This window comes from Mustela putorius, unplaced genomic scaffold, assembly GCF_011764305.1.
Source record: "Mustela putorius furo isolate JIRA1106 unplaced genomic scaffold, ASM1176430v1.1 tig00003858_pilon_pilon_pilon, whole genome shotgun sequence".
In the NCBI taxonomy this organism is placed as follows: Eukaryota; Metazoa; Chordata; class Mammalia; order Carnivora; family Mustelidae; genus Mustela; species Mustela putorius.
In genome coordinates, this window is record NW_025422010.1 from 37,003,534 (window position 1) to 37,029,693 (window position 26,160).

Below are 26,160 nucleotides of genomic sequence, written 5' to 3' on the forward strand. Positions count from 1 at the left end.
GTTGTTTTTCAAAGAAGGAAAGTAAATGCGAGAAACCTTGGTTCTATTTTTCCAGTAAGTTGATCTGACTGTATGGGTGAGTCATTTAAGACAAAAAGGCCCACATGGAATTTGTATGTAGTTTTTGTGGAGTACTTTGACGCCATCTTTGCAGAGATAGGAAGCATTAACCTTAAAGAGTTAAAATATTTCCACTTCCAGTACAAATGGAGTAGAAAAAGAAATGTCAGGTAACAGAAAGTTTGTCATTGGAGGAGTTTAGAGAAATCTGGCAGCTGGAATAGTCTCACAACCCATCCTTTCTTTCAACAGCTTGCATATTTCCATGGTCTTATTAAAGACAATTTCAGAAATGCTTTTCTGCATCACTGGATACCATTTTAGCCAGACTAAATCTTATGGAAATTTATGTTTAATTCTAAGACATGTTCCACCCACCACCCTATTCCAATTAAAGCATGACATTGACACATCCCATGCCCCCGCCTGATAGTGTTGAGAATCCACACGATTTCACATGCTGGTATCTCTCCAAACCAGGAAGGCACTTTCACCTCTAATTTGCATGATGCATTCATTTTCAGATCAGTCACGTGATTAATGAGCATCTTGGAGACTGTCCAGTTTTATCCACTCTGTCATGTACGCCTTATTCCCATCACCAGACTCAATTAACTCTCCCAGCTGTTGCCAAGTGGTTGCACTCAGTATAAATTATGCTTGTTCATTTGTTCCAGAAAACAATCACATCCACTGCAATTTAAAAATTGTTTTCCATTGGTGAGGATAATTAATTGTTAAAATGTGTTTCAGCAAGTATTTCCCCTTACTACAAAGACCAAGCGTTTCAACTATTCAATATTCAATATTTATCACTCTCCAAACTTGTATTCCACAACCTTCATCTCTGCTCTTTGAATAAAACACTGCAGGTTGCAGGCAAGTTCTCATGATGAGCTATTGCTGTCGAACTTGAATTAGGCTTCAGGACTCTACTAGAAGGGAAATAATGTAAAAATGGCTTTATAATGAGGAAACCAAAGAGATAAGTTATTGTTTTCTCACTACCATTTTATTTTTCTCCCTCTCACAACTCAATTGAACTTTGCAAATTTTTATTCTTTGAACATTCAGTCACAATAGGAAAATCAAGTTCTTATTTGTCTCCCACATCATTTCCATTTGACAATTTTTCCAATTCATACATAGTTGAAAAAGAAGCTATCCTATATCTTCTCTAACAGGATGGAGTCATTATTAATGATTACAAACTTTTAAAAATAAAATAGTTTCTTTTTAAATGGTTTCATTTTCAGTGGGAGTTCCAGGCTGTATTTCTGTTTCACAAAGGAAGAATAGTGATTGGGACCTCTTGGTTCTGTGTTATTTGTCAGTAAAATAACAGTTTAATTGAAGAACTTTAGATTTTTTATTTGAAAATGCACCCACATGCACATGTAACCAGAGCTCTAGGCTATGATTAAGTTTTGTGGGAATAGGAAAAAAAAATGCAGAGGTAATTGTGTTGTGATTAGGAAGTTTCCACATGCTCAGCTTTACATAATTTGGTAAGAGACACGGGAGAATATTGCTTTCCAAGAGATAGCAGTCCCCAAGATACATTCTGGGCGCTGGGGACACAGTATGGAGGTACACGGTCTGTTTCTGTGCTAAGACAATGAAACAAATCTAGATCCAAGAAAAATAGCAGATACTGGTAAGTGTGTTAAAGAATTTTATAAAAGTATCTAATAGAGGGATAGACTCTAAAGAGAAAACATTTATGAGGATCTTGAATGGCAAAAAATTCAGCTGGGGGAGTAGGTGGAAAGGTCTTTGGGTGGAACAAACAGCTAGTGGGCACAGTCACCAGAGTCAGGATCAACTTTGGTGTTTTCAAGGCATAGCATAAGGTTGATATTATAGGACTAGAGAATAATGAGCAAGGGGTACTATGGGACGGAATGCAGATCAGAGTCACGCCACACGACTAAAGATGCCAGGCAGCAGTGTCACTATGTTTAATACAAAGCAAGGGATGGAGAAGCCTCTTGGGCTGCTGGATGGAAGATGACAGACCGGTGGGGCGAGAGAAGAATCAGAGGGGCCAGGGGAATTGTAATCTCTAGCATAAATCACCAGCTTTCCCCACTTCTGTTTTGGTTCAAATTTAGATTTAGGAGGACTCTGCTAAAGAGAACAGAAATTAAAATCCAGCAAATCATTTCTATCCTGAAAATGAACTATTCCTAGGCCTAATTGAAGAAATTCACATGAAGCACCACTGATAGGAATTTGATCCTTTTATCTGTTCACTCTCCACCTCACTTCATACATACTCCTTCCTTCTACTAATCCTTAGTTATTTCAGGCTTAGCCCCAGTTTTATGTGTTCCTACCACTTTGAAACTTCACTACCTCCAAGAGATCCATTTTGCTTTCTGCAACTTCTGAACAATTACAAATTCCATTTCTTTGAAATATTCAATAGTGTTAATGGTTTCATAGATACTGACCCTGGCACAACACAGGGGGGAGGGGCACCAACTAACCCCCCACTGTGTAATTGAAAACTGGCTGAGAACTTTAACTCTCCCCCAAAACTAATAACCAGTTGACCTTACCAATAACAGTTGTTTAATACTTTTTATGTTAGGGGTGCCTGGCTGGCCCAGTCAAGTAGAGCATGCAACTCTTCATCTTAGCATTGTGATTTCGAACCCCATGTTGGGTGTAGAAATTATTTAAAAACAAAATCTTTAAAAAGATACATTTTAGGGATGCCTGGGGGGCTCAGTCAGTCAAGCGTCCACCTTCAGGTCAGGTCATGATTCCAGGGTTCCCTGATCAAGCAGGGAACCTGCTTCTCCCTCTGCCTGCCTCTCCCCTGGCTTATGTGTCCGTGCATCCTATCTGGTAAATAAATAGAATCTTTAAAAAAAATTTTAAAATGTGTTTTATGTGTAATATATACAGTATTCTTACAATACATATTTTGTAGGTTTTGGAGTTTTTTTTATTTCTAATTTGTTATTTTTGTTATTTCTAGGCTATGTGCTTTACCTGCAGTTCTCAAACTGTTACAAATCTCCAAAAAAAAATTTGACTTATTAGAAAAAAACACCCATACAAATGGACTCATGCTATTCAGATGCACATTATTCAAGGGTCAATTGCACTTTTGTTTTAATAGACGTCATCAATATTTTGACATTAAGTCAAAGACTAAGTTATACATGGTAAGATATTAGGGTCAGAAGAGCTTGCCGCGATCTCCGATATTACTCCAGTGGCTATTCTGAAGTCTGCTTAACTCAGTCCCATAACCTTGGGTAGCATTAAAAAGAGTAGAGGGCACCTGGGTGGCTCAGTCATTAAGCATCTGCCTTCTGCTCTGGGTCATGATCTCGGGATCCTGGGATTGAGCCCCGTATGGGGCTCCCTGCTCTGCGGGAAGCCTGCTTCTCCCTCTCCCACTCCCCCTGCTTGTGTTCCCTCTCTCACTGTCTCTGTCAAATAAATAAATAAATAAGAGTAGAACTGTGAGCAACACCAGTTGTGGAAGTGTTAATATTAAAATTTAACGTTCTTTGGCGCTCATCTCATTGCTTTTATATATGGTGTGACCCTGAAGTATAAATTACTGGGGACTGAGTGTTATTCTGTAAAGGTCAAGACTATTTGTTTAAAATTTACTGGATTGCCAAGCAGTGGAAAAATACCTTATTGCCTTTTCTTTTTTTCTTTGCTTCTATAAATCAAAATTAGTGTTTTTCAAATGGAAAAGTAATATCTGTATGTGACCTCTCCTGAGATGCATTCTAAACTCAAATTGATGTACAAGAGAGTAGTCTTACTTAAAATATAGTACCAATCATTTATTTTGGGAGATTTGTGTATCATGTTTCTGAGCATACAAGAAGAAAAATAAATTCAGATTTCAGTTAAACTGATGGAAACACAAATGGCTGTAACTTTATTCTAGTATTTCTTTTCCCCCCAACTCTTGACTTTTTGGTTTTACTTTTTATACTCCATGTTAAGGATAATTAAGCATAATGTATGTTTTTATATAGATAAGAACATATTTACAGGGTATGATTATAGAGATTATTTTATTTTTAAATCAAGACTTTTGATGGTTTATTAATTCATATACTATGTTGACTTAGGACTTACCATACCCCTATGTTTGGATAAGGTAGATATGTATTAACCATATTTTGTAATTGAAGAGATTTTGGACCCAAAAGATTAAGTAACCTGCTCAAAACAGATAATTTGGGGAGGAAAAAAGAATCCATCACAGAAAGGTGCTACAAATTTATCAAAACTGATTTTATAAATATTTTAGTTCCTCTATCACATAAATTCCAATGGGACTTGGTAGTAAGCCATATGATAGAGAAAAGTCATTAGCATAACTTTTGTATATAAATGCAATTTTCCAAACCAATCACCTAAAGTTTTTCCAGATGTCCGATTCCCATTGAAAGTGAACATTTGTATGCACATGTGAGTACACTGTACAATAATCCTGTTTTCCAAGATTACAACATCATTAAAATGGTGGCTATTCTAAGTAAGAATTTTGAAGGAAACATGTGAGTCACTGATTCTGGTACTTTTGTTTACAAACTATTACTCTGCTATGATCAATCAGTTGTTTTAAGAGCAAATTGAACATGTGATATATCTCGTGTGCATGTGTGCAATGAATATAGGTATGTGTCATTTTCACTTTTCCTGGGGGGATTTAGTGATATTATAGTGTCTGGGGACCAGGACTAAGAATTACTACTCTCGCAATTTGATTCCCAGTGGGGAGAATGTTAAACTTTCATTATCCACTGACAAAGTTTATTGCTCCCAGTCCTTGTAGATGAGCTCAGGAGAAGAAAATACAACTCTAACAGAAGAACATGCAATCATTTGGGGCCAAGACAGCAGGGATATTTGTTATACTGCCTATTTTTTAAAGACATTCCTGTAATATAACTGCTTTCTTTTGCATTATATGGACCCCAAGCATTGGGGGTTTTTTGGGCTCATTAGGTCTTTCATGGCTAGGACTTTAGTACTACAACAGTGACTATCAGTATGATCTGTTTATTACTCCACTGAAGTTTCTGGTACCTAATGCAATGGTTTAGGAAACTAGGTAAGTGCAGCACAACTGTGGATGCGTAAAGGAAAAAGTACATGGACTTTGACAAGGGATCCAAGATATCTCTTTTGAATACCTTTCATATATAGGGGGTTTTTTGGTTTAAGTTTCATTAGCTCTGGCCAGATATATGAAGTGCTGCCATAATTGAGTCATTAAGCTTCTCTTGTGGACTAAAGAGATCTAAATGGAGTCCGCAAGTACAAATATAATTTCTTCAATGTTCCATTACTGGGCAAGGCTCTGGGATTTCAAAGGCAAAGGTGATCATGAAATTAATGGTTACATTCATGAAAACATGGTATCTCATGGTGAAGGGATGGGGAACAACTTACCCCTGAAGAGGTGATACTTGCATGTGTTAACTAAAAAAACTGACAATTGGGGTAAATGTGGAGGTCCAGCCAGGCATAACATCTTAATCACCTCATTCACTTTGTGAAGGACTATGCATGGAAGAAAGACACTGGATTTAGTACAAATAGGTAGTAGTATTTAAAGGCAAAGAGAAAGGGGAGAGAGTGAAACCCAAGAAGGCTTAAAAGGTTAACAAAGAGTAGCCCACCTACAGATTATAAGGATTAATTCTCCTAATTGCCAAGAAGAGTCATTAGGATAAACTAAATGTTAGAGTCTCCCCAAATTCAGATGTTGAAACCCTAAACCCCAATGTGATGGTATTTAGAAGTATTTAATTGTTTTTTGGAGGTAATAGGTATGAGGGTATATCCTTCATGAAGGGCATCAGTGCCCTTGTTAGAAGGGCTAGCTCTCTTTCTACAATGTGAGGACACAGCAAAAAATGGCTACCTATAAACCAGGAAGAAAGCATTTACCAAGAAACTGACTATACTGGCATCTCAGATGCCCAGATTCCAGAAATGTGTCTATTATTTGAAGCCACCTAGTTGGTGATAATTTGTTCTAGCAGCCCGAAGTGACTAATACAGTTATTGAGGAATCTTCAGAAGAAGGACATGTATATGTATATACATGTATATGTATCTGTATTGTGGGAATGTATATGAAGCTATTGTGGGAATGTATATGAAGTTATGATCAGATTTGAATATTTTATGGTGGAAACCTTTATTCCTGATTTAAACATTTAGAAATCTAGTTTTAAGAATTATAATCCCTAACTTTGCAGAGAAAGAGACACTGAGTGGATTAAAATGAGTAATACTTGAAAAGGCAGGAAAAGTGAGAATGAAAGCAAAGGAAAAAAAAAACAGTGAATAGAAAACAAAATAGGGCAGCAGGAATGTATCTAAATATACCACTAAATTCAGAAAAGTGAATGGACCAGAATATTCTATTAAAAAGTGAAAACTCTCATAGAAACTAGATATATAAATAGCAATAGAACATTTGGGAATCTATACAGGTTCATACCAAAGAAGCAAAAATTAATTTTTATAGATATATGCAATAACAAGTATGAATTTCACAGAAAATGTTGACTGTTAAGAAGCTTGATGCAAAATAACACAGAGTATACAATTCCATTTGTGGAAGTGTTACAAAATGGTCAAAATCAAGTCAAGTATTTGGGGTATTTGCTTGTATTCAAGACTTGAGAAAACGAAGGACAAATTTTAGGTTCTAGAGAGGGAAGTTATTGGAAGTGGAATGATGGCATTTCCGAAATGCTAACTGTATGCCATCTTAGCTCTGTGGGACATATGAGTGGCTACTGTGTGATAAATGAGTGATTGGGGCTTTGTGTGTAGGTTATGCTTTGAATTGAAAAAAAAAGTGTCAAGTTACTGAAAATAATGATATATTTTATTCATTTGTCCAAAAGTGAAAAATGTATTTGAAGTATTGGGCAAGCTATTAAATTTAAGAACCGACATACACCATCATGGGATTTAATATGCCTGCTCCAAGCGTAATTTTGTAATTTTCTTTAAAATGTAAAATTCATATACCTTATGACCTAGCAATTTCTATAAATGAGTATGTAGGCTACAGAAACACATGTGTGCCCAAGGAAGGGGTTTATTGCATTATTGTTTATATAGGGGAGAAATTAGAAATAAGTTGTCTATCTTTAGAAAGTTGCTAAAAATTTTCCCTTAGAAATAACTATAATTTTATCATCCATAATTGTGTATCAAAAAAACTATGATGGGGAGCACCTGGGTGGCTCAATGGGTTAAAGCCTCCGCCTTCAGCTCATGTCATGATCCCAGGGTGCTGGGATCGAGCCCCGCATCGGGCTCTCTGCTCACCAGGAAGCCTGCTTCCTTCTCTCTCTACCTGCCTCTCTGCCTACTTGTGATCTCTGTCTGTCAAATATATAAGTAAAATCTTAAAAAAAAAAAAAAAAAGACTATGATGGGGCACCTGGGTGGCTGAGTTGGTTAAACACCTGCCTTCACCCAGGGTCTTGGGATCAAGTCCCACAGTGGGCTCCTTGCTCAGCAGGGAGCCTGCTTCTCCCTCTGCATGCAGCCCCCCCTGCTTGTGCTCTCTCACAAATATAATCTTGAAAAAATATATAAAGATGAAAAGACCTAAAAAGCAATATTGTATCTTTTCTCTAAATCTGCAATTACTGAAGGCATAGCAAGTTTCCTCACCAATGCTAATCATTATCTCTGGAGTCAAGGGGATATTCCAAGTGGATGGTTAAAATTTTATGTAATAATATATATATATACATATATATATATATATATATAATATACATATATATAATAGAGAAAGAATATATAGATAATGTAAAATAAACTAATACAGATATATGCTGTTATACAATTACAAATTTTCCCCCTTTTATTTTAGCTACAGGGTGGGGATAAAGAAAGGCTGGAGTGTGGGCTGAATGGATACAGTGCCTGCATCGGAGAAAGCAGTTACAGTAATTTGAGAGAGGAGCTGTAGACTTAATGATAGTGAAAATACGCTAGCCCACTGATAATACGGCTATGAGGAGTAAGAAGAGGCAAGGAGAACTACTCCTAGCTTTGGAGTTTGAATGACTAAATGGATAGCAGTGTCATTCACAAACATAAAACACTGCAAGAACAATTTTGATAGAGGACAGACCATGAGTTTAACCTGAAAAAGGTCAAAATTAAGATATATCAGGACATCCCAATAGAAAGGTCAAGCTAGCAGTTGTATGTGCAGGTCTAGAGGTCAGGAAATAAATTTGGATATATATATATATATATATATAGAGAGAGAGAGAGAGAGAGAGAGAGACAGAGAGAGACAGATTGAAAAAATATATATAGATATATAGATATCTATATATATATTTTGGATATCCAAATGTGGACATCAGAGACATATTAATACTAATAAATACCATGATAATGGGTGAGATGGTCTAGGAAGGAGCTTTCAAAAGCAGCAGAGCATTGCCTGAAAATAAGAACCAGAAGATTAAGACGTTGAAGAAAACTGAAGTTTCCCAAGGTCATCATCAACAGCTTTGGTACTCCTTAGAAGATGAGTAAACAGATGACCAAATGTTTTTTGGATTTAGAGCGTGATTAGGACTTGGTGTTTCCCCCACCCCAGGCAAATATTAGTTGTCAAAGCAGGTTAAAGTAGCTTGAAGAGCTAATAGGAATTTACAAAGTGGAAACAGCTAGCATAGTCAGGTCTCAAAAGGGTGATAGCAAAGAGGACAAAGGAGAAGTTCACTGGAAATATACAACTTAAAAAATTAACATAGATGGGAGAATATGTGGAAGTGTCAGGTGACTGTGCCACTGACCACATGCTGGTTATCGGAGCCCTTGCCTTTCTTAGTCTATTGTGCCCCACATACCCATTGCTGAGCAGTTTTCTTTAGTTAACTTAATTCTGATAAAAGGAAGTTTCATTATTCCTAGATGCAGGACATATAGGACCTTAGAAAAAGAAACATGGATTTTATTTTATTTTTTTAAGTACTACTATCTAGCTTCTAAATAAAAACAATGAGCATTTTTTTTTTTAAAATACATGGAATATTCAGATAGCCAAGAAAGCATATGAGGAGTCACCTTCCCTTATGGCAGGATGGATTCTAACTCTTAACAACTTGGCAAATATGTGGGAGCTTCATAGAATGTATGTCTGGAAAATTGATTCCAGTCATTTCACATAACCAGTAAGACAAAGAAGTTAAAATCGTCCATTATAAAAACAATTGCTTCCATTGGTGTGGTACCTTATATTTTCAAATTGATTTTCCACATAGCTAATTTTTGCTTCAAAACAGGTGTTTCTTTTTTAAAGAAAAGTCTGTAAAATAATGTCTGCCACTAAGAAAACAAAGACTCACTTTGAAATAGGACTAATCTGGTCTCTGTGCTTCTGACATCTTGTCTAGTCCTTTCCCAGCAAACAGTTTCTATCTGTCCAGGACCTACTGTGACATGAAGTTATCAAAGAAGGTTGTGTTTTTTCCCCTTAGATCAGTCTCACTCTCACACACACACACATACACATACACAGCTTAAATTGCTGAGTCAGGGAAACATTCCATGTTAAAAGAGTTAGTATCTTTGTCCTAGTGAGGGTGCACACTATGAGGCAGCCTTTAATCAGAGAAAATTGTAGAACATGAATAGATGTAGAACATGTTCGACCTGATATTCTACATGAATCCAACAAACCAAGGATTTCTAAAGGTCTCTCGCCATGTCCTCATTTCATGCTGAGTAAATACATGCTAATATGGACACCTCCAATGTGAAATGTCAAAGTGTTGACCTCTTTATTTCCAGGAATCAGCTTAACATAGTAGTTAAAATTACACTAGTTAAATTAAAAGCCTCAAGTAGAATCAGCCATGGCTAGTAATAAAGATTCTCTTTGAAGAGAGCATAAATTGGGAGACAACAGTTTAAACATTGTAACTTTGGGGTCAAATGTAAGTTTGACTTCTAGTTTTACAAATCTCTAAACACAACACTAAAACATTGGAAATACCTACCAAGAGGTAGACTACATTTCTGAAAGTTTTTCTGAGAGTATTTTACACTTGCCATCTTTTTGGTTTTTAATTGCCATGAATTGGGAGAGAGAAGATTGAGTTGTGTTAGCTCTTCTAAGATGCTTAAAATAATTTTTTCAATCACAAGTTGCTACCATCAGCCATCAGTCAATTTTTAGGTTATACCAATAGGAGTATTTTTTTTTCTTTTTTTAAAGATTCCTTTTATTTACTTGAAAGAGAGCCAAAGAGCAGGGGGGAGGGGCAGAAGGAAAGAGAGAGGGAGAAGCAGACTTCCTGATGAGCTGGGAGACAAGGGACCCTGGGATCATGACCTAAGCCAAAGGCAGATGCTTAGCTGACTGAGCCAACCAGGTACCCCTTTAATATTATAATTGCTTATGGAAGTGTGCTTATTAGGAGCTAACAATACTAATGAGGTCCTTAAAAATAAACTTCTGGGGGGCACCTGGGTGGCTCAGTGGGTTAAGCCTCTGCCTTTGGCCCAGGTCATGATCTCAGGGTCCTGGGATTGAGCCCCATATCGGGCTCTCTGCTCAGCAGGGAGTCTGCTTCCCCCTCTCTCTCTGCCTACTTGTGATCTCTCTCACTCTCTCTCTCTCTTTCTCTCTCAAATAAATAAAATCTTTAAAGAAAATTTTAAAAAAACACTCTGGAAAAAAGACAGTATTAATACAGGTCACTTGATTTCATACTAAGTTTCCACTTCATATAAGCATGGAGTAAGCAAAAGAAATATTGAGAGGTGTTTCTGTTATAGGCACATGATTTTCCTCAAGAATATCTAGATGTACACGAATGACAGAATTAATGCGGGTCTCATTGCTTAGGTTGACCACAGATCATTTTCATCAGATGACTATAGTCATCACAGGTGGTTAACTAGAAGTTTCCGTGGTTAGAGTACTATTTCACAACTGTATCGATAGTAATAAGAACACTGTTGTTACATAACATAATTATGGACTAGATTTGGGGCCAACGAGTTCTGTATTTGTCTATTTTAAAAGCCTCTGCCTCCCCTTTTCCTCCCCATCTCTTCCCCTTCAGTCTCAAGCAATTTGGGGCAGTTTTAGTTATCTCCTGGAGTGTTTATATTTCAGCCAGGAGGATTTTTACTTCTTAAAGGAACAGATAAAAGAATGCAAGTTTCGTGCTTTTTCTTTTTTTCCTCCTAGAAGAGAAAGATGGCAAAGTAACCAGAATGACAATTTATTAACTTACAGTGATGTTACTATCACTGACTGGAATTACTCAAAGCAAGTATGATTATGGACATTTTTCCTGTGGCCAAACTACATAAAGGAGAACAAATGATAATTACAAATTCCTGATTCAATTTGCCATGTAAAATCTCAATCAAAAAAACTAGATATGAGCAGCATATCATCTCCATGACGGCTATCTTACTTACATGGAAATGTAAAAGTTGCCTGTTAGGCATTGAATCTGTCCGAAGGGAGTTAATAGAACTGGAAGTTTAATGATGTCAGGCTAAGAACAAGGGAACACATCCACCAGGACCGTATTGGTTTTGCGCTGTAGCTTATGGTACCTCCTTCTTGGTTCCAGAGTAGACTAAACTGGGATCATTCCTGGAAATAATTGAAATAAGCACCAAGTCTTAGGGTCACTCCACTATCCAGGAGAAGAGGATGAGCCAAAGCCAAGCCAAGATTCAGAGAAGCTGCCAGAGTAGTTCGAGGAAAACCAAAAGTAGATGTCAGGTGAAAAAAAAAAAAGTAGATGAAATCTGAGAGTGGTCAAGCATATCAAATGCTGCTGGTAGATCAAAATGGATAGAATGAAAATCAACCATGGGATTAGCCCCTATAGAGTCAAAGTGACCTTGATAAAAGCAATTTCAGTGGAGTGATAGGATTGAGAAACTGGCAAGAGTTGATTGAATAAAATAAGAGAAGGGGAATTAGAACTGGTGGTACAAACAACTCTTTGAGGGACTTTCCAGCCAAGGCAGTGGGAAAATGAGGCAGAAAGTGGTGGAGAAAAGATCAGTCAATAATTTAATTATTTTTTATAGTTAGGATGCATGAAATAGCAACATGTTTTTAGGATGGTCAGAAATGCTTCATAAAAGAGAAAAAAAAAAGTTTGGGCAGGATTCTTCAGCAGAAAGGGAGAATGGGATCTACTGACTGGAAAGTGTGGTACTGGCTTATACAGAAGTATGGAGAGTTCATCTGAGTAATAGTTAAGTAATAAAATTAGTAGGAGGACCAAGTATGGGTGTGGAGAGCTGGGTAGCTTTGGGAGATTCTTCAGGATAAGATTCTTTGGAAATTTATCTTCTGACTGAATTTATCTTCTGACTGAAAAATTGAAAATCTTCAATTTTTCTCAGTGAAGAAACAAGCAAGATCATTGGGAGAGTGCGAAGAGGGGAGAAGTTACTGGTCTACCACCAGGAGTGAGAGAATGAATAGACAATGGCCTGGATACATTTGCTGGGCATAATTCAAAGCCCATTTGAGATAATACACTTAAAGTGAGAGGAGGGACCATGGTCATGCTCAGTTGACCCAATGCAGTCTCAGAACAAACAAATATTGGGATTTGGCTTGGGTGGTGCTTAGCTTACTACATCCAACATGAGAGAAGCAAGAGATCTGAAATTCTGTGATTATGGAATATAATTTAGGCAAGAGGGAAAAAGAGGACACCAAGGGCACTCACACATTCTCTAATTCGACAATTATTATGAGCATTCCCTGTAAACCATGCGCTGTGTTAGGTCCCGTATGAAATACAGTGAACAAGGCAGACATGGTCCCTACCACCACTCAGCCTACATCCCACATGGAGAGACAGACAAAAAATAGCATTTTTAAATGCAGAATTTGATAAATATTATTAAGGAGAAAATCCACATGTTGATGTTGAAAATAAATCTGTGTGTTACACATACAGTTGGCTGTGTGTGGGTTTATGTGTTGAGCAGTTAATTCAGGTAAGGTGGGCAAAGAAGACCTCTCTGGGGAAGTGATAGGCAAGTAGAGACCTAAAGGATGAAAAGGAACTTGCTAGGTGAAAAGCAGAGGAAAGATGTTCAAGGTAGACAACAGCATATTGGCAAAAGCTGAGAAGCCAGGAAGAATTTTCTTGGAATATTTCAGGAACTGAAGGAAGACTGTTGTGGCTGGAACACAGTGAAGAAGAGGGTGTCACAGGATGAATGGAAAGAAAATCAGGGGCCAGTGTGAAGGCAGAATTCAGTTTCTAATCTATCTGAGTCCATAGTAATTTCCTTACTATTCTAACATGTTTGGCACTCCAGGGTTACTAATAAATGTAATTCTTCAATTTCCGTTTTTTTAAGCCTTAATTTCCTTCAAGAATTATACTTGGGCACTTATGCTATCTGGTAATAATACTCCCATCCCCTTTTCCAAATTCCATGCTATCCCTTCAGTGCTGCTCTGTAGACCATAGCTTTGTGGTTTGCTCACTAGAATAAATGGACACATTAATCTAGGCTAATGTAAAAACGACTCCTAATGGTTCTGGGCATTACAACTCCCCTGAGCATTTACATTTTAACAGGGATTTTCTAGTGACACAAAGAAGTGACTCTGTTAGTGCACATTTTAGACACTGAGCTGACCATTTCAGTGTGATCTGAACACACTCTTTCTTTCTTTGAAATCCTCAGCTTAGAAATTTTTATTAGAGATACTGAGAAATACATACTTAATGTGATACCTTTCTCCTACACCAGTCTGATCACATTGATAGTTTTCATGTTCATACATTGTGGTGTGAGCACAATCATTAGAGGTGGTGCTGCCCAAGATGACCTGTCCATATCATTGATGTACTTGACCACCTAGGTGAAACTCTTGTTTTTTTTGTTTTGTTTTGTTTTTTAATTTCCTAAATCATTCAGGAAGACGTACATCTCTGTATGACATTTTATTCTTTTCTTGTAGAGCTTGTTACAGTCCTTACCAAATGTTCGAAAGAATATAAATCTTTCAGAGGAGTGTGTTATGCAATAGTCACGGCCTGTAAATGAAATTGGAGGTCTAAAACACCAAGAGAGGAAAAACAATCACAGCTGAGTCAATTACAAAAGGATGTGTTCCTTGAAGATAGGATAAGTGAGTATACCTGGAAACTTGTTGGTCATATGAATTTCTGCACACTATGAGAACTAAATAAATGTATGGACAGGTAGATTAATAAAGTGATAACTGATTCCTGGGTGGTTGCTTTCCTTCTGCAGGAAAAGAAATCCAATGAAACAATTGGGTAGGTACTTAATGTCAGTTGCCTCTAATCAAATTGTGTGCTCTACTTACACAATAACCTTAAGTCATCTTAATGCAATGAGGGGAAAAAAAGGATAATTTGACTCTGGATAAAGAGATCTGATAAACTCTTATAGATAATTAAATAAAATTGGGCAGGGAAGCTCAATGAAGAATGCATTTCTGCTTATTTTTGTGCACCATTTACCCCCATGCCTTGTAAAATGCCTAAATCATGGTAGCTACCCAAAAAATATTTGTTAATAAATTAACATTGAATGGAGAGGAAGAAGAGGAGAAAGAGTAAAGAGAGAAAGCAGAAGAAATGATAATTAACATTAGCATAGTGCTTTTAATTTTTCAAAGAAATTTTCTTCTGGCAACCATTTTACGTCGAGAAATAACCATTAACATTCATTTGAATTTCTAGTAAAGACACTAATGCATTTTCGATGAACTATTAGTCTAATTGCTCCCTAGGACTCTAAAGTAGAAAAATAAAAAATGATTAATGCTTTTCTAGAAGTGTATTCATTCATCCATTTTTTATTCAATAAATATTTATTGAGCATCTTCTACATGTCTGGCATTCTACTAACATCTGAGGAAACATTAGTGAATAATGTATTGAAGTTCCTATCTTTTCACACCTTAACTAAACAAATAATTATAAAAAGTTATTTAATTATTTATCAATAAATGATACTAAGGTGATAGTCAAGGTTATGAATGTATGTATATAGTTAGAAGATATTTTATTTTGGGTAATCAAAGGGGTTCTCTTGAGGAAGCAATATTTAAGCTGAAACTTGACCAGTGTATGACTTACCCAGGCAGAGATGGAGAGTGGTGAGGTAAACAGAATTCATGGTTAAAATATATGCATAAGTGTTCCAAGGTAGAAAGCGGCTTGGGAAGTTTGTTAATTTAAAATAAGTAGGTGTGGTTGAAACCCCAAAAGGAGGTGGAGTGTGACAAGTCTGTAAGCAACAGAAGTAAGATCATGAGAATCTTTATGCTTAGAATTTTATTCTTCATCCTATCATAATTGACAATACTGGAAACTATTAAGAAGAGCAAATTTGGGGGCGCCGGGGTGGCTCAGTGGATTAGGCCACTGCCTTCGGCTCAGGTCATGATCTCAGGGTTCTGGGATTGAGCCCCGCGTGGGGCTCTCTGCTCAGCAGGGAGCCTGCTCACCCCTCTCTCTCTCTGCCTGCCTCTCTGTCTACTGTGATCTCTCTCTGTCAAATAAATAAATAAAATCTTAAAAAAAGAAAAAAAAAGAAGAGCAAATTTGTGTTTTTGAAGATGTTTTTGGATTCTGTGTAAAAAAAACAATGGAAGAGCAAGTCTAAGTTGGACATGGAGTGTAGCTTAGAATAAGAAGGCAGCAGAAGTTATGGAGAGATGGTAACAGGTTCAAGATATTTTTAGGAGGCAGCAACAACAGAGTTCAGTGAATGACTAATATAGACAAGTTGAGATAGGTATCAAGGATTCCTGTTGGGTTTTTGGCATGAGATCCTCATGGATCTCATGGGCTTACTATTATAAATAATCCTGAAGGAAGTAAAAGTCTACTAAGGATAATCAGTTACTAGCTACAGTTGGGGCATGTTTACTTTTATCTTCCTTAGAGCTATCTAAATGTAAAATGGGCTTACTATTATAAATAATCCTGAAGGAAGTAAAAGTCTACTAAGGATAATCAGTTACTAGCTACAGTTGGGGCATGTTTACTTTTATCTTCCTTAGAGCTATCTAAATGTAAAATTTCAGCGGCCTGTCAATAGTATTTATTTTTAATCTCAGGCAAGAGCACAAAACTATAGGTATTTAAAGCTTTGATCAGTCGTACAAGATCTTTAAAGACCTGATCCCTGAAAATCTACCTCCCTCTTGCTGCTCTGCACATTATATCATTTATTTCATCTTTAGGACTTCTGGTTCCAGACATCCCCCATCTCAGTCATATGCTGCACTGTCTTTCTTGGGTATTTTTTGCTATTCTGGGAATGTCTGTTCTTCCTTCCTCTTCAATTGCCTAAATCCTATGCACTCTTCAAAACTCAGTATGGAGAAGAGTTGCTCTACATGTATTCAGGTCAGGTGAGATATGCCCACATTGTTCTTCTTCTGCACCTTGTGATTTTCTATTTCATGAACTCTGTGCATGATCTTGTTTGCTGATTTATCTTCTCCACCTAACTGGGAGGGCTTTGGAAGCACAGCTTGTGTTTTTATCTCTATCTATCCATGTAGAGCATGGTACCTGGCACAGAACAGGTGCTAAATATATATATATATGATCATATATATCATATATATGATAAAATTTTAGAGGCTTACAGAGAAGGAGGCCAAAACAATAGTCTTTGAAGACAGTGAGAGATAATTGCTAATTATGTAAATGACCTGATCAAAGTTATGATAGACAGAACACAAATCCTTCATGGTTTAGAATTTTCCATCCAGTATCAAATGTCTTATTCAGAGCAATAAGCAATATCTGGCAACTATTTGATACTATATCTTGTTTCCATCTTCCATAAGTTGCCAAGTGAAGTTACCTGGTTTTCTCTGCTCATATGTTTGCCTTTATTTGATTATCGATAAAAATTCTCAACATATAAATATATCAATAAATAATTTGGATTAAATACACAGTCCATAAATGAGAACCTGATATTTACGCTTTTGGTTTTGAGGAAAGGAACACCATATTCTATTTCAGAAAAAAAATCAACAACTTGATATCTAATTGATACAATATTAAAATTATATATATATATAGTAAGGTTTTTAATTTTGAACAAGTAACAATAAAATTTATTTATTTATTTATTTTAAGAGATTTTATTTCTTTATTTGACAGAGAAAGAGGCAAGAGAGAACATAAGCAGGGGAAGTGGGAATGCAAGAAACAGGTCTGCAGCTGAGCAGGGAGCCAGTGTCAGACTCAGTCCCAGGCCCCTGAGATCATGACCTGAGCCGAAGGTAGACATTTAATTACTGAGCCATCCAGATACCCCAAATAATAAGAAATTTAAATGACATGGCAAAACAAACCATTCTGGGTCATTTTCTCAGATATCTCAAGTCTTTGAGAAATCCAGACTTCTCTGAAAATTTTCTTCAAAGAATCCTGAATTTTAGAATGGACAATAGGAAACCCAAGCAGGCTTTTAAAACACATAGGAAACTGTGATCCAAATCACAGTGAATATAACTTTAAGACAGTATGAACTTCCTCTCCATCCTTTGAAAACCCCTCAGTGCTTTGCTTCTTTTTAATAGTAATAACTGACTTCATAGGTAGCATGAATATTTGTGTATTTGTCTGAATTCTTCTTGAGTTGAAAATTCCTTAAGGGCTTGAACTGTGCTATATTAATCTTTTCTTTCTAGAGGAGAAGCCGATTGCTTGGCAAAGAATAGGCATTTACATTTTTTTTTTGCGATTGAATTACATACAATGGTTATCTCTAATGATTTACTGCTAATTAAAAAATAACATGTGTGTTTATTACAAAGGGTTGAACATCAGGACTTTGGTCAAAATGTTTCTTCTTATTATTCCATAATTACTTTACTATGGAAAAAATCAAACCATACTTAATGTCTAATGCTTCGAGATACTCATTTTCAAGATTAAATTAAAGCTTCAATTTATCCATATTTGGCACCTAATTAAATTAAATTAAGGAACTTAATTTAATTTTTGAGTGAGGGCTTCTCATGAAAGAATAGAATCAATACCTTTCAATATCCTATTCAAAAGTATCTTCTGTGAATTTGCAGATGCTAGACCCATTGGTTACTGACATTGAAAATTTTGTCAGTTAGTAAGGAAAGCAATTACTCCCTTGGGTAGAACATCCATTGGTACCAGATACTATCCCTGATTTTTGTCAGTAAAAAAGGGAATCTAAACTTTCAGAATTGATGTAAATTTCAAAGATAAATAATTTTAAGATGAACATAAGGAAGAAAATAAAACCAGGCAAATTCTTCAAACATTTCAGAGAAAAACTCTTCAAAAACCCCAGTCAGTAGAATGACAAACAAACCTACACAGAATTGAAAAAATATTCATTTCCTATATAAATTGTGAAATAAGTATCCTTGATAGGCATATTCCTTTCTAATTTATATGATTTTCAAAATGGAGTAATATGGGGCATCTGGGTGGCTCAGTCGTTAAGTGTCTGCCTTCAGCTCAGGTTATGATCCCGGAGTCCTGGGATCCAGCCCTGCATTGGGCTCTGTGCTGGGCTGGAAGCCTGCTTCTCCCTCTTCCACTCCCCTAGCTTGTGTTCCCTCTCTCACTGTCTCTCATTCTGTCAAATAAATAAACAAATCTTTAAAAAAAATGTAGTACTACAAATTTCCTCTTGAGGGGTCATTAAATCAGCTAGACTGAGTTATAGCTACATAGCTTGAGCAGATGAAAAGTAAATTATTGAGACTTTTACCTTCCTCAAACAGGATACCAATGGAAAATTACTAACCAATATTTTCATTAAAGAAGACAAGAAATGAAATGATGGGAAAATCGAGTTGATAGTAATAAAGTGCTCTGTGTCTCCACTTTCAAACTTCTTCCTCTAAACCTTTTTTATTTATAACCAGATAAAGGTATGATTTTAGCTGTCTGTTAGTACAGAATGTCCAGTTAGCTTAATTTCAAATGATGGATGTACTTCATGGAAATCTAAAGAAATCATTATCATATTCTTCTCATTTTTTCCTCTTGAAAGAGCCATTTATAATTTATTCACATATATTGCCCTATTCAAGCCATTAGATGGAGGTTGGTGAGCAAGGTAGCTTTTTCAAACATGAAGCCATATAAAACTTAAACAATGATGAAAAATAATGAACAAGAGTGAATTTGTGATAGCATATATGATATATTGTACTGTTTAATTTTCCAAGATAAAAGAGTCGGAGCTTTTCCCTAGAGATTTCTCCTCTTCTGTAATTCAGAGTGGGTTATGCAAAGTCATCAGCATTCCAGGAGCAAGATATTTGGCAAATGGATTTAGATAATTGCTTCTAAAACTTTACAAAGTGATTACTTTCTCTTCAGAAACAAAACTCAACTTCTTGAGGAAGTGCTTTCTGATTAACAATGCATAAATTTCCTGCATTGAAATCTTACTAATTGGTTCAACTCTTAAAGAAGTCTGGCTGAATCGTGGGACATTTCAAAATGGGTACCTTTCACTCATTTCAGCACAGGTTTTCAGGCAAATATCCTATACCATACAAGATAACATTTTATATACATAGTAGGACCTTGAATTAAAATCGCCTGATGAACAAAATAAGAATTAGAGAATCATACCTGTTGGAAGTGATGGTAGGCGATTCTCAGACAAAGGGAATAGAGCGTAAGGAATGAGGTGTGTAGTCAAAATTGTTCACAGTCCAGGCAATGAGGCAACCAGGAGAGGTTCAGAACTATGTGTTTCCCTCAATGATAATTTGTTTCTAGGCAAGAGGTGCTATAGCAGACTCTGAGAGTTTCCAATTGATCCTTCAGAGTAGCTCTTTGCAGGGGTAAAGCAATGTTAAAGACATCTTTTCTGCTTTGATAGAGGAAGAAAACTTGTTCCCAACTGCAGGGGTTTCGCATTTAGTACAATAAAAAGAAAATTGTATAGGAAGAATGAAGCATGGCTGGATTTTTGGCTCTAACAATACTTCGACTCTTTGAATCTCAGTTTCCTCATCTACCAGATGAGAATAGCGAACAAATTTTATCTATATCTAAAGTCTTTTCCAAATGCACCATTAACAAGGTTAACTAATTCTGCCATAGAAGATCCAGACACTGGATCCAGACATTGAGTGAACAAATGACCAAATAAGCATACAATCACATCATTTATATTATCCAGAGCAGAGCTTTTCAAATACAGGTAGATATCCATTAGTGGATCCTGAAATCAACTTAATGTATTCCAAGCATCATTTATCAGGAAGAAATAGAGTAGAATGGAAAATACGAGAGTGCACAAGAAGTAAGGACAAATATTGTCGCTTGAAGCTTGTGTTGTGGTGGCTTATATATTCTATATTTATGTGTATGTGTACTCCGTCATAGTAAAATATATTTCTTATTCTCTGTAGACATCAATAGTATTTGTCAGCCACTTATTTAGAGTGCCTTTTTATGGGTTAAAGGAGAAAAGAGGCTTATACTCACCAATAGTGGGGTCATGATAATCAGGAAACTGGTGACTAATAAACTGCATTGTCATTGCTGAAAAAAAAAATAAATTCAATTTAATAAAAATTCATTGATTCACCAATAAGTTATTCTCCAATGTAGTCCATTGGTCTTTTAATAAGATCTAGTGACTTACTTCTCTGAGTGACTAACTTAACTATGCAACATGAACCACCAAATGTTGGAGAAAGTTCTAGGGGAGAAAAAGTGTTATATAGAAGGAAAATAATGTCAGATATTTCTCTGGAATAAATATGTCAAAAATTTTGGTGTATTTTAATAAAAATTACATTGTAGTGAAAATAAGAAGTCTTAACATAATGAGAATATAAAGTAGCTATAGGATCCTTCTTGGTTTGTTTTGGTGTAACGGTTGGTATTGGTTGAGAAGAACTTTTCACTAAAGGTCCTATACATATTCTGGGAATTACTTACCTTTTTCATCTTGAAAATAAGGAGATAATCTCTGAGGTCTCTATTATTTATTAAGATACATGATTATATGAGTTTTTATCCTTAGTCAGCTTTTTAGTTAAAATTATTTGTTACTTTTATTTCGCCTGATCCATGCTATTTAGGTACCTTTATTAATTTTCATTACTTTTGGGGGGTATTTCCTCCAAATTCTCTGTATTCTTTTCAAATCAATAATTCTATGAGACATTTATAATATTTCTATTATAGTTTCTTCATATAAATCACCATTATTAGGAGACAAATGAAATGCTGAAGTAAGGCAACAAAACTTGCAAAAGGAATTCATGCATAGTATATCTCTTTCTTTTCTCCCTCTGTGTATGTGTGAGTGTGTGTGTTTGGGTGGGTTGGTGGGTGTGTGTGTGAGACAAAGACTCCCTGATCAGACTTTAGTTAGCCTCTCCTGAGTCTTCCTCTCAACTAAAATCTGACCTAGGTCCCTGCCCTTGCTAGACTGGCGTAGTCCAGGGGTAGCAAGAATCCTGCTAAGTCATGTTGGTGGGAATCTCTCATCCCTGTTCTCTCGTCTCCGGGCTGCATTCAGCAGGAATCCCTTGAAGTCTGTTTGGCAAGAATTCCCTTACTCCTGATGGCTCCTGTTAGTAATTTTCCATCTCCCAATGCCCGTCGCACTCCTTGCCTATAAATACCCACTTTTCCTTGTTGAATTTCCTGTTGAGCCCAGTTCTATAATGAATTCTTTTTTACCTTACTGGAAATAAAATCTATTTTAACCTTTTCACTGTCCAGCTCTGGTTTCCTTTAACAATGTGTTCATGCTTCAGCCAATGTTTAAAACAGAGAAGACGGTTAAATTCAACAAACCTGTACAAGGCACTAGTCCAACCTTGCCGAGAAATGCAAAGAAACAGAACCTGACCTAGTGAAAAAAGAATTTCTGTTTACACTTTGATAGTGTTTACTTCCTGTCTTTGCATTGACAAGGGAAGCCTCCATATGAAAGTATTACTCAGTTTGACAGTTTAGGGCAAATTTTTGAAATACAAATGAACATTTCTTACAGGGGGCTTTAGGAGTTAGAATATTTCAGGTAAACAAACTGAAAGCAATATGTTTATTAAGTAGATATCAAGGAGAATTTGGAAAACGTTGTTCATGAGTTTTGGTTTTTTTTTAAGATTATATTTATTTATTTGACAGACAGAGATTACACGTAGGCAGAGAGGCAGGCTGAGAGAAAGAAGGAAGCAGGCTCTCCTCTGAGCAGAGAGCCCGAGGCAGGGCTTGATCCCAGGACCCTGAAATCATGACCCGCGCTGAAAGCAGAGGCTTTAATCCACTGAGCCACCCAGGCACCCCTGATTGTGAGTTTTAAAAAGAGCATTCTCCTCTGTTTTTTACTGCCAGCTGGTTTACTCCCAGATAGAGTACAGAGGTTGGAGGCCTGGGCTCCCAGTGAACACTTGGTGTGTCTAGTTAATCGACTGAACTTCAAAGATAGCTCAAACGTGGTAAGTTTAGAACTAAAATGAGGAGATCCTCCACTCTACTCAAGGTGAAGAGTTACACACCTATTCACTATGTGGCAAGACCCTCATATTCATCTTACGATAATCAGTTATCCGGGATAAAATCTTGAAGATGTCGTTGGACATTTCCCCTCTCATATCTTCCATCTAGTCTCCATGAATTTTCATTTTACTTCCAAAATATCTTCCAAATACGTCCTCGTTCTTTCTGGTGTTACTGTAGTTGGAATCTTACATTTTAAATCTCTAATGCCATAGATTCAAAATCGATTTCTCTGTAGCTATTTCCTCTACTTTCCATTAACCTTCATAGTGACACCAGAGTCATCTTTTTTTAAAAAAAAAAAATCTGGTTATTCATATGTCAGCAAGGATTTAGGATAAAGAGTAATGTGGTTCTTCATGGGCCCATTGTATCTCTTCAGGCTTGACTTCCACCACTGTCCAACCAGCTATGCTGTGTTCTCGGACTTATGAAAGGAAGGACTTCCACCTGTGAACATGCCTTTAGCCTGTGTCCTAGCACGGCCTTCACCTTCTCCTTCATTTTTATATCATACTAACAAAGGCTCTCCTTGACCAAAATTTCATCAGGCTCCTCTGAAGCCTCCTTCTAAACCACGTCATGACTTTCAGGCACCCATGCTCATCTCTGCTTTGCCAAGTTTTAGTGGGAGTCCTACTAAGTCAGTTTGGAGAAAATTCTCCATATTTAATATACGATCACCCTTGATATCTGATCAAGTTCCTCAGCTCCAACCCCCAGGATTACTTTGATCTACCTTCAGCAAGAATCCTATTACGTATATTCAACCAGAATCCCCTTACCCTTTTAGTGATTTTCCATCCACCCACCCCCAACTCTCTCCTTGGCTATCCACTTGTCCCTGTATTTGGAGTTGAGCCCAGTTCTAGACTGAGGGAGTTCTTTTTACCCTATTGCAGTCTTTCCTGAGTAAAATCTACTTTTACCACTTTACTGCCCAGCTCTGCTTTTCTTAAACAATGTTAATAATATTTCTACTCAAATGTCATACTATTCCATTGACACATTCAAATTGTTCAGCAAACAGGAGCCGGTACATGATAGTCCTAGAAGTCCCCAAAAAGCATTAGAAAACACTGTGTATAACTAGGGTCTGGGTTAATTTCTATAAACCCAGGAAAGAATTCTGAAGGTGAAGAAGTTTGGAACAAATTTAAGGAAGAATATATAAGCATTTTAGGAATTGATAGATGTATTTAATACAACACTTGAGAATCACAAAACCAGTATCAGAAATAAATGAATCAAAGATTTACTTCTTACAAGTATTTATAAGAATACCTAGCATAGATTTAGATGATGACATTTGTGCTTTCATGGAAAGCTGCTGCTTATTGTATAATTGAAAAAGCCCTTCAATTCTCAAATCTTCTGACCTGCCACTGAGACACAACCAAAGAAGAGGGAGCCAGCTGAGCTTTATTCCAGACTTCAAAAGGTAATTTTAGAAAGATTGATTTGTAAAAGTTTCTTTTGTGTTTTACAAAGTGGATGCCTGATGGGATATCTAAGAGCCAGTTCCCCTTTGCGGAGATGATATGTAAAACAAACAGTTTTTGAAAAATCTCTCCTAAATACATGTCAAATTCAATGTTGGAGATAACTAATTTGCTAAATACCTATCGATTGTACTGGGGACTAAATTCTATTTATTTTATGATATATAGGTTTACATACAGATTTACATCCGTCAAGTCTGGGGATTCTCTTTATTTTGCCAAAGAACCATTCTGCCAGAAATTCAATAATAGCTCTCCCTTTCTCTTCAGTGGTTTTATTGTATTGACTTAATAATACCTGAATCCATCAGTTTTTAAGTGTCTAATGAAAGTGAAGGTCTATGTCTCCTTCCCAAAATACAAATTCCTATACACATATGTTCACAATATTGAGAGATATTGTCCTACTAAATAACCATAAATGTCAGTAATCAGTCTTTTGCTTAAAAAGAAGACAACCACAAAAATTGTGATTAAAGAGCATCTGAGAATCCCAACCTCTCAAATCTGCCTCTTCAAAATTCCTAATATTCAGCATAAATATCCATTTCTTACTATGCATTTTTGTTTGTCTGTTTTTTAAGTATCCCTTGAGGAGTAGTATACAAAATTCCTAACCTTCAGTGTGAACCAGTTTGATGGATCAGTTAACAAAATCCAGCTGGCAATCATGAACAAATTCCAGTCCGTTTATTCAGGCAGACATAGGAAAGGAGGCCAAGATGTTACTAGAAATAAATTTCACGAATGTTATCCTAGACTTACTCTGTCTGTGGCTTTCCTGTTCTGTAAAAGATAACAAGAGTCATTTTACAAAATTTTGAAGAGGAGCAATCTCACATTTTCCATACACTTTAGAAGAGCCCTACACCAACAGATTCAGAACATTTTTCACAGTTTACCAAAATAACTGTAGTATTTTAGTAATGAGAGAGGTTTGTTGACCTTTTGGGGGGGCGGGGGAGCGATGTATTGTATAGATGTATTTGAAGTAGTTAAGAAATGTTCTACAAAGTACTAAAACTCTGGATGATATAAGGATGGGTCTCTTGTATTCAGAGATCCAGTCAGAGTCCAAATCCTTGCCAGTGCACTGTTAGCCGTTCGTGTCTCAGAGACAGTATTACTGAGCTCAACAGTAGGCTGTGGATATTAGCCAGGGATAAGAATGGTGAGGAAGAAATGAGAAGGGATGATGGGAGGCAAGTACAAATATTGGTTGGATTCCATTAGGTATCTTAGAGACCTTGACCCAAATAGATTTGTGTGTATGAATCAGGTAAATACTGATATTGGGCCACAGAATCTCTGTATCAAAGGGAGCCATTAGGGTATTTATTATTTGTTCTTATTCATTCATTTATTTATTTTATTTGTTTATTTATTTGTTATTATTTGTTTTTATGAAGGCTATTGATTTTTGTTTCCTAATTTTCAACTCTCTACCTTCCTAAACTATTTTATTCTTTGATCTATTTTTATCATGACCTTTTAGGAGTTTCTACCATATCATCTACAAATAGAAACAGTTTGCAAGTTTTGTTTCATAAATTTTCTTGTTAATACTCATTGGTTAATTCATCCATCCATGACAGTATTAAATAACAGTGCAGGCAGGGATCATCTTTGACTTTTTTCTTGATCTCAGTGAGAATAACTTATTTTCACAGTATTAATATTGTGCTATATTACATATTTCATCATATTATGGAAATAGTGATTGATTTCTGCTTTCTTAGAATTAGTAAGGAATCAGAGTTATATTTCTTCAAAAGTTTTTTCAGTACAATGTAAATAATCATATGATTTTTCTCCTAAAAACCATTAATGTGGTAATATTTTGGGAGGGATAACTTATTTTAATAGCCATCCAAATATTAAACCAATTTTGCATCCGGGATGCAAATAGACCAAGTCTATTTGGTCATGATGTCTTATTTTTCTTCATGTGGTATTAGAGTCTGCCAGTAAGTTGTTTAGGATTTTTAGGTTATTATCAATAAGTAATG

General features: G+C 36.2%; 1 protein-coding gene across 2 annotated transcripts in view; it reads right to left on the minus strand.

Moving 5' to 3' along the window:
* Positions 1-26,160, minus strand: part of RIT2 (Ras like without CAAX 2) — a 379,620-nt gene that overhangs the window by 282,809 nt on the left and 70,651 nt on the right. The window contains exons 2-3 of one of the 2 annotated variants that reach the window (XM_045065576.1): positions 20,616-20,672; positions 15,228-15,378 (exon numbers count right to left, since the gene is read on the minus strand). In XM_045065576.1, coding sequence (XP_044921511.1) covers positions 15,228-15,378; positions 20,616-20,630 — 166 coding nt within the window. In that variant the 5' untranslated portion in view covers positions 20,631-20,672. The remainder of the gene's footprint in view (positions 1-15,227; positions 15,379-20,615; positions 20,673-26,160) is intronic. The other variant, XM_004752234.3, reaches the window with a different exon arrangement.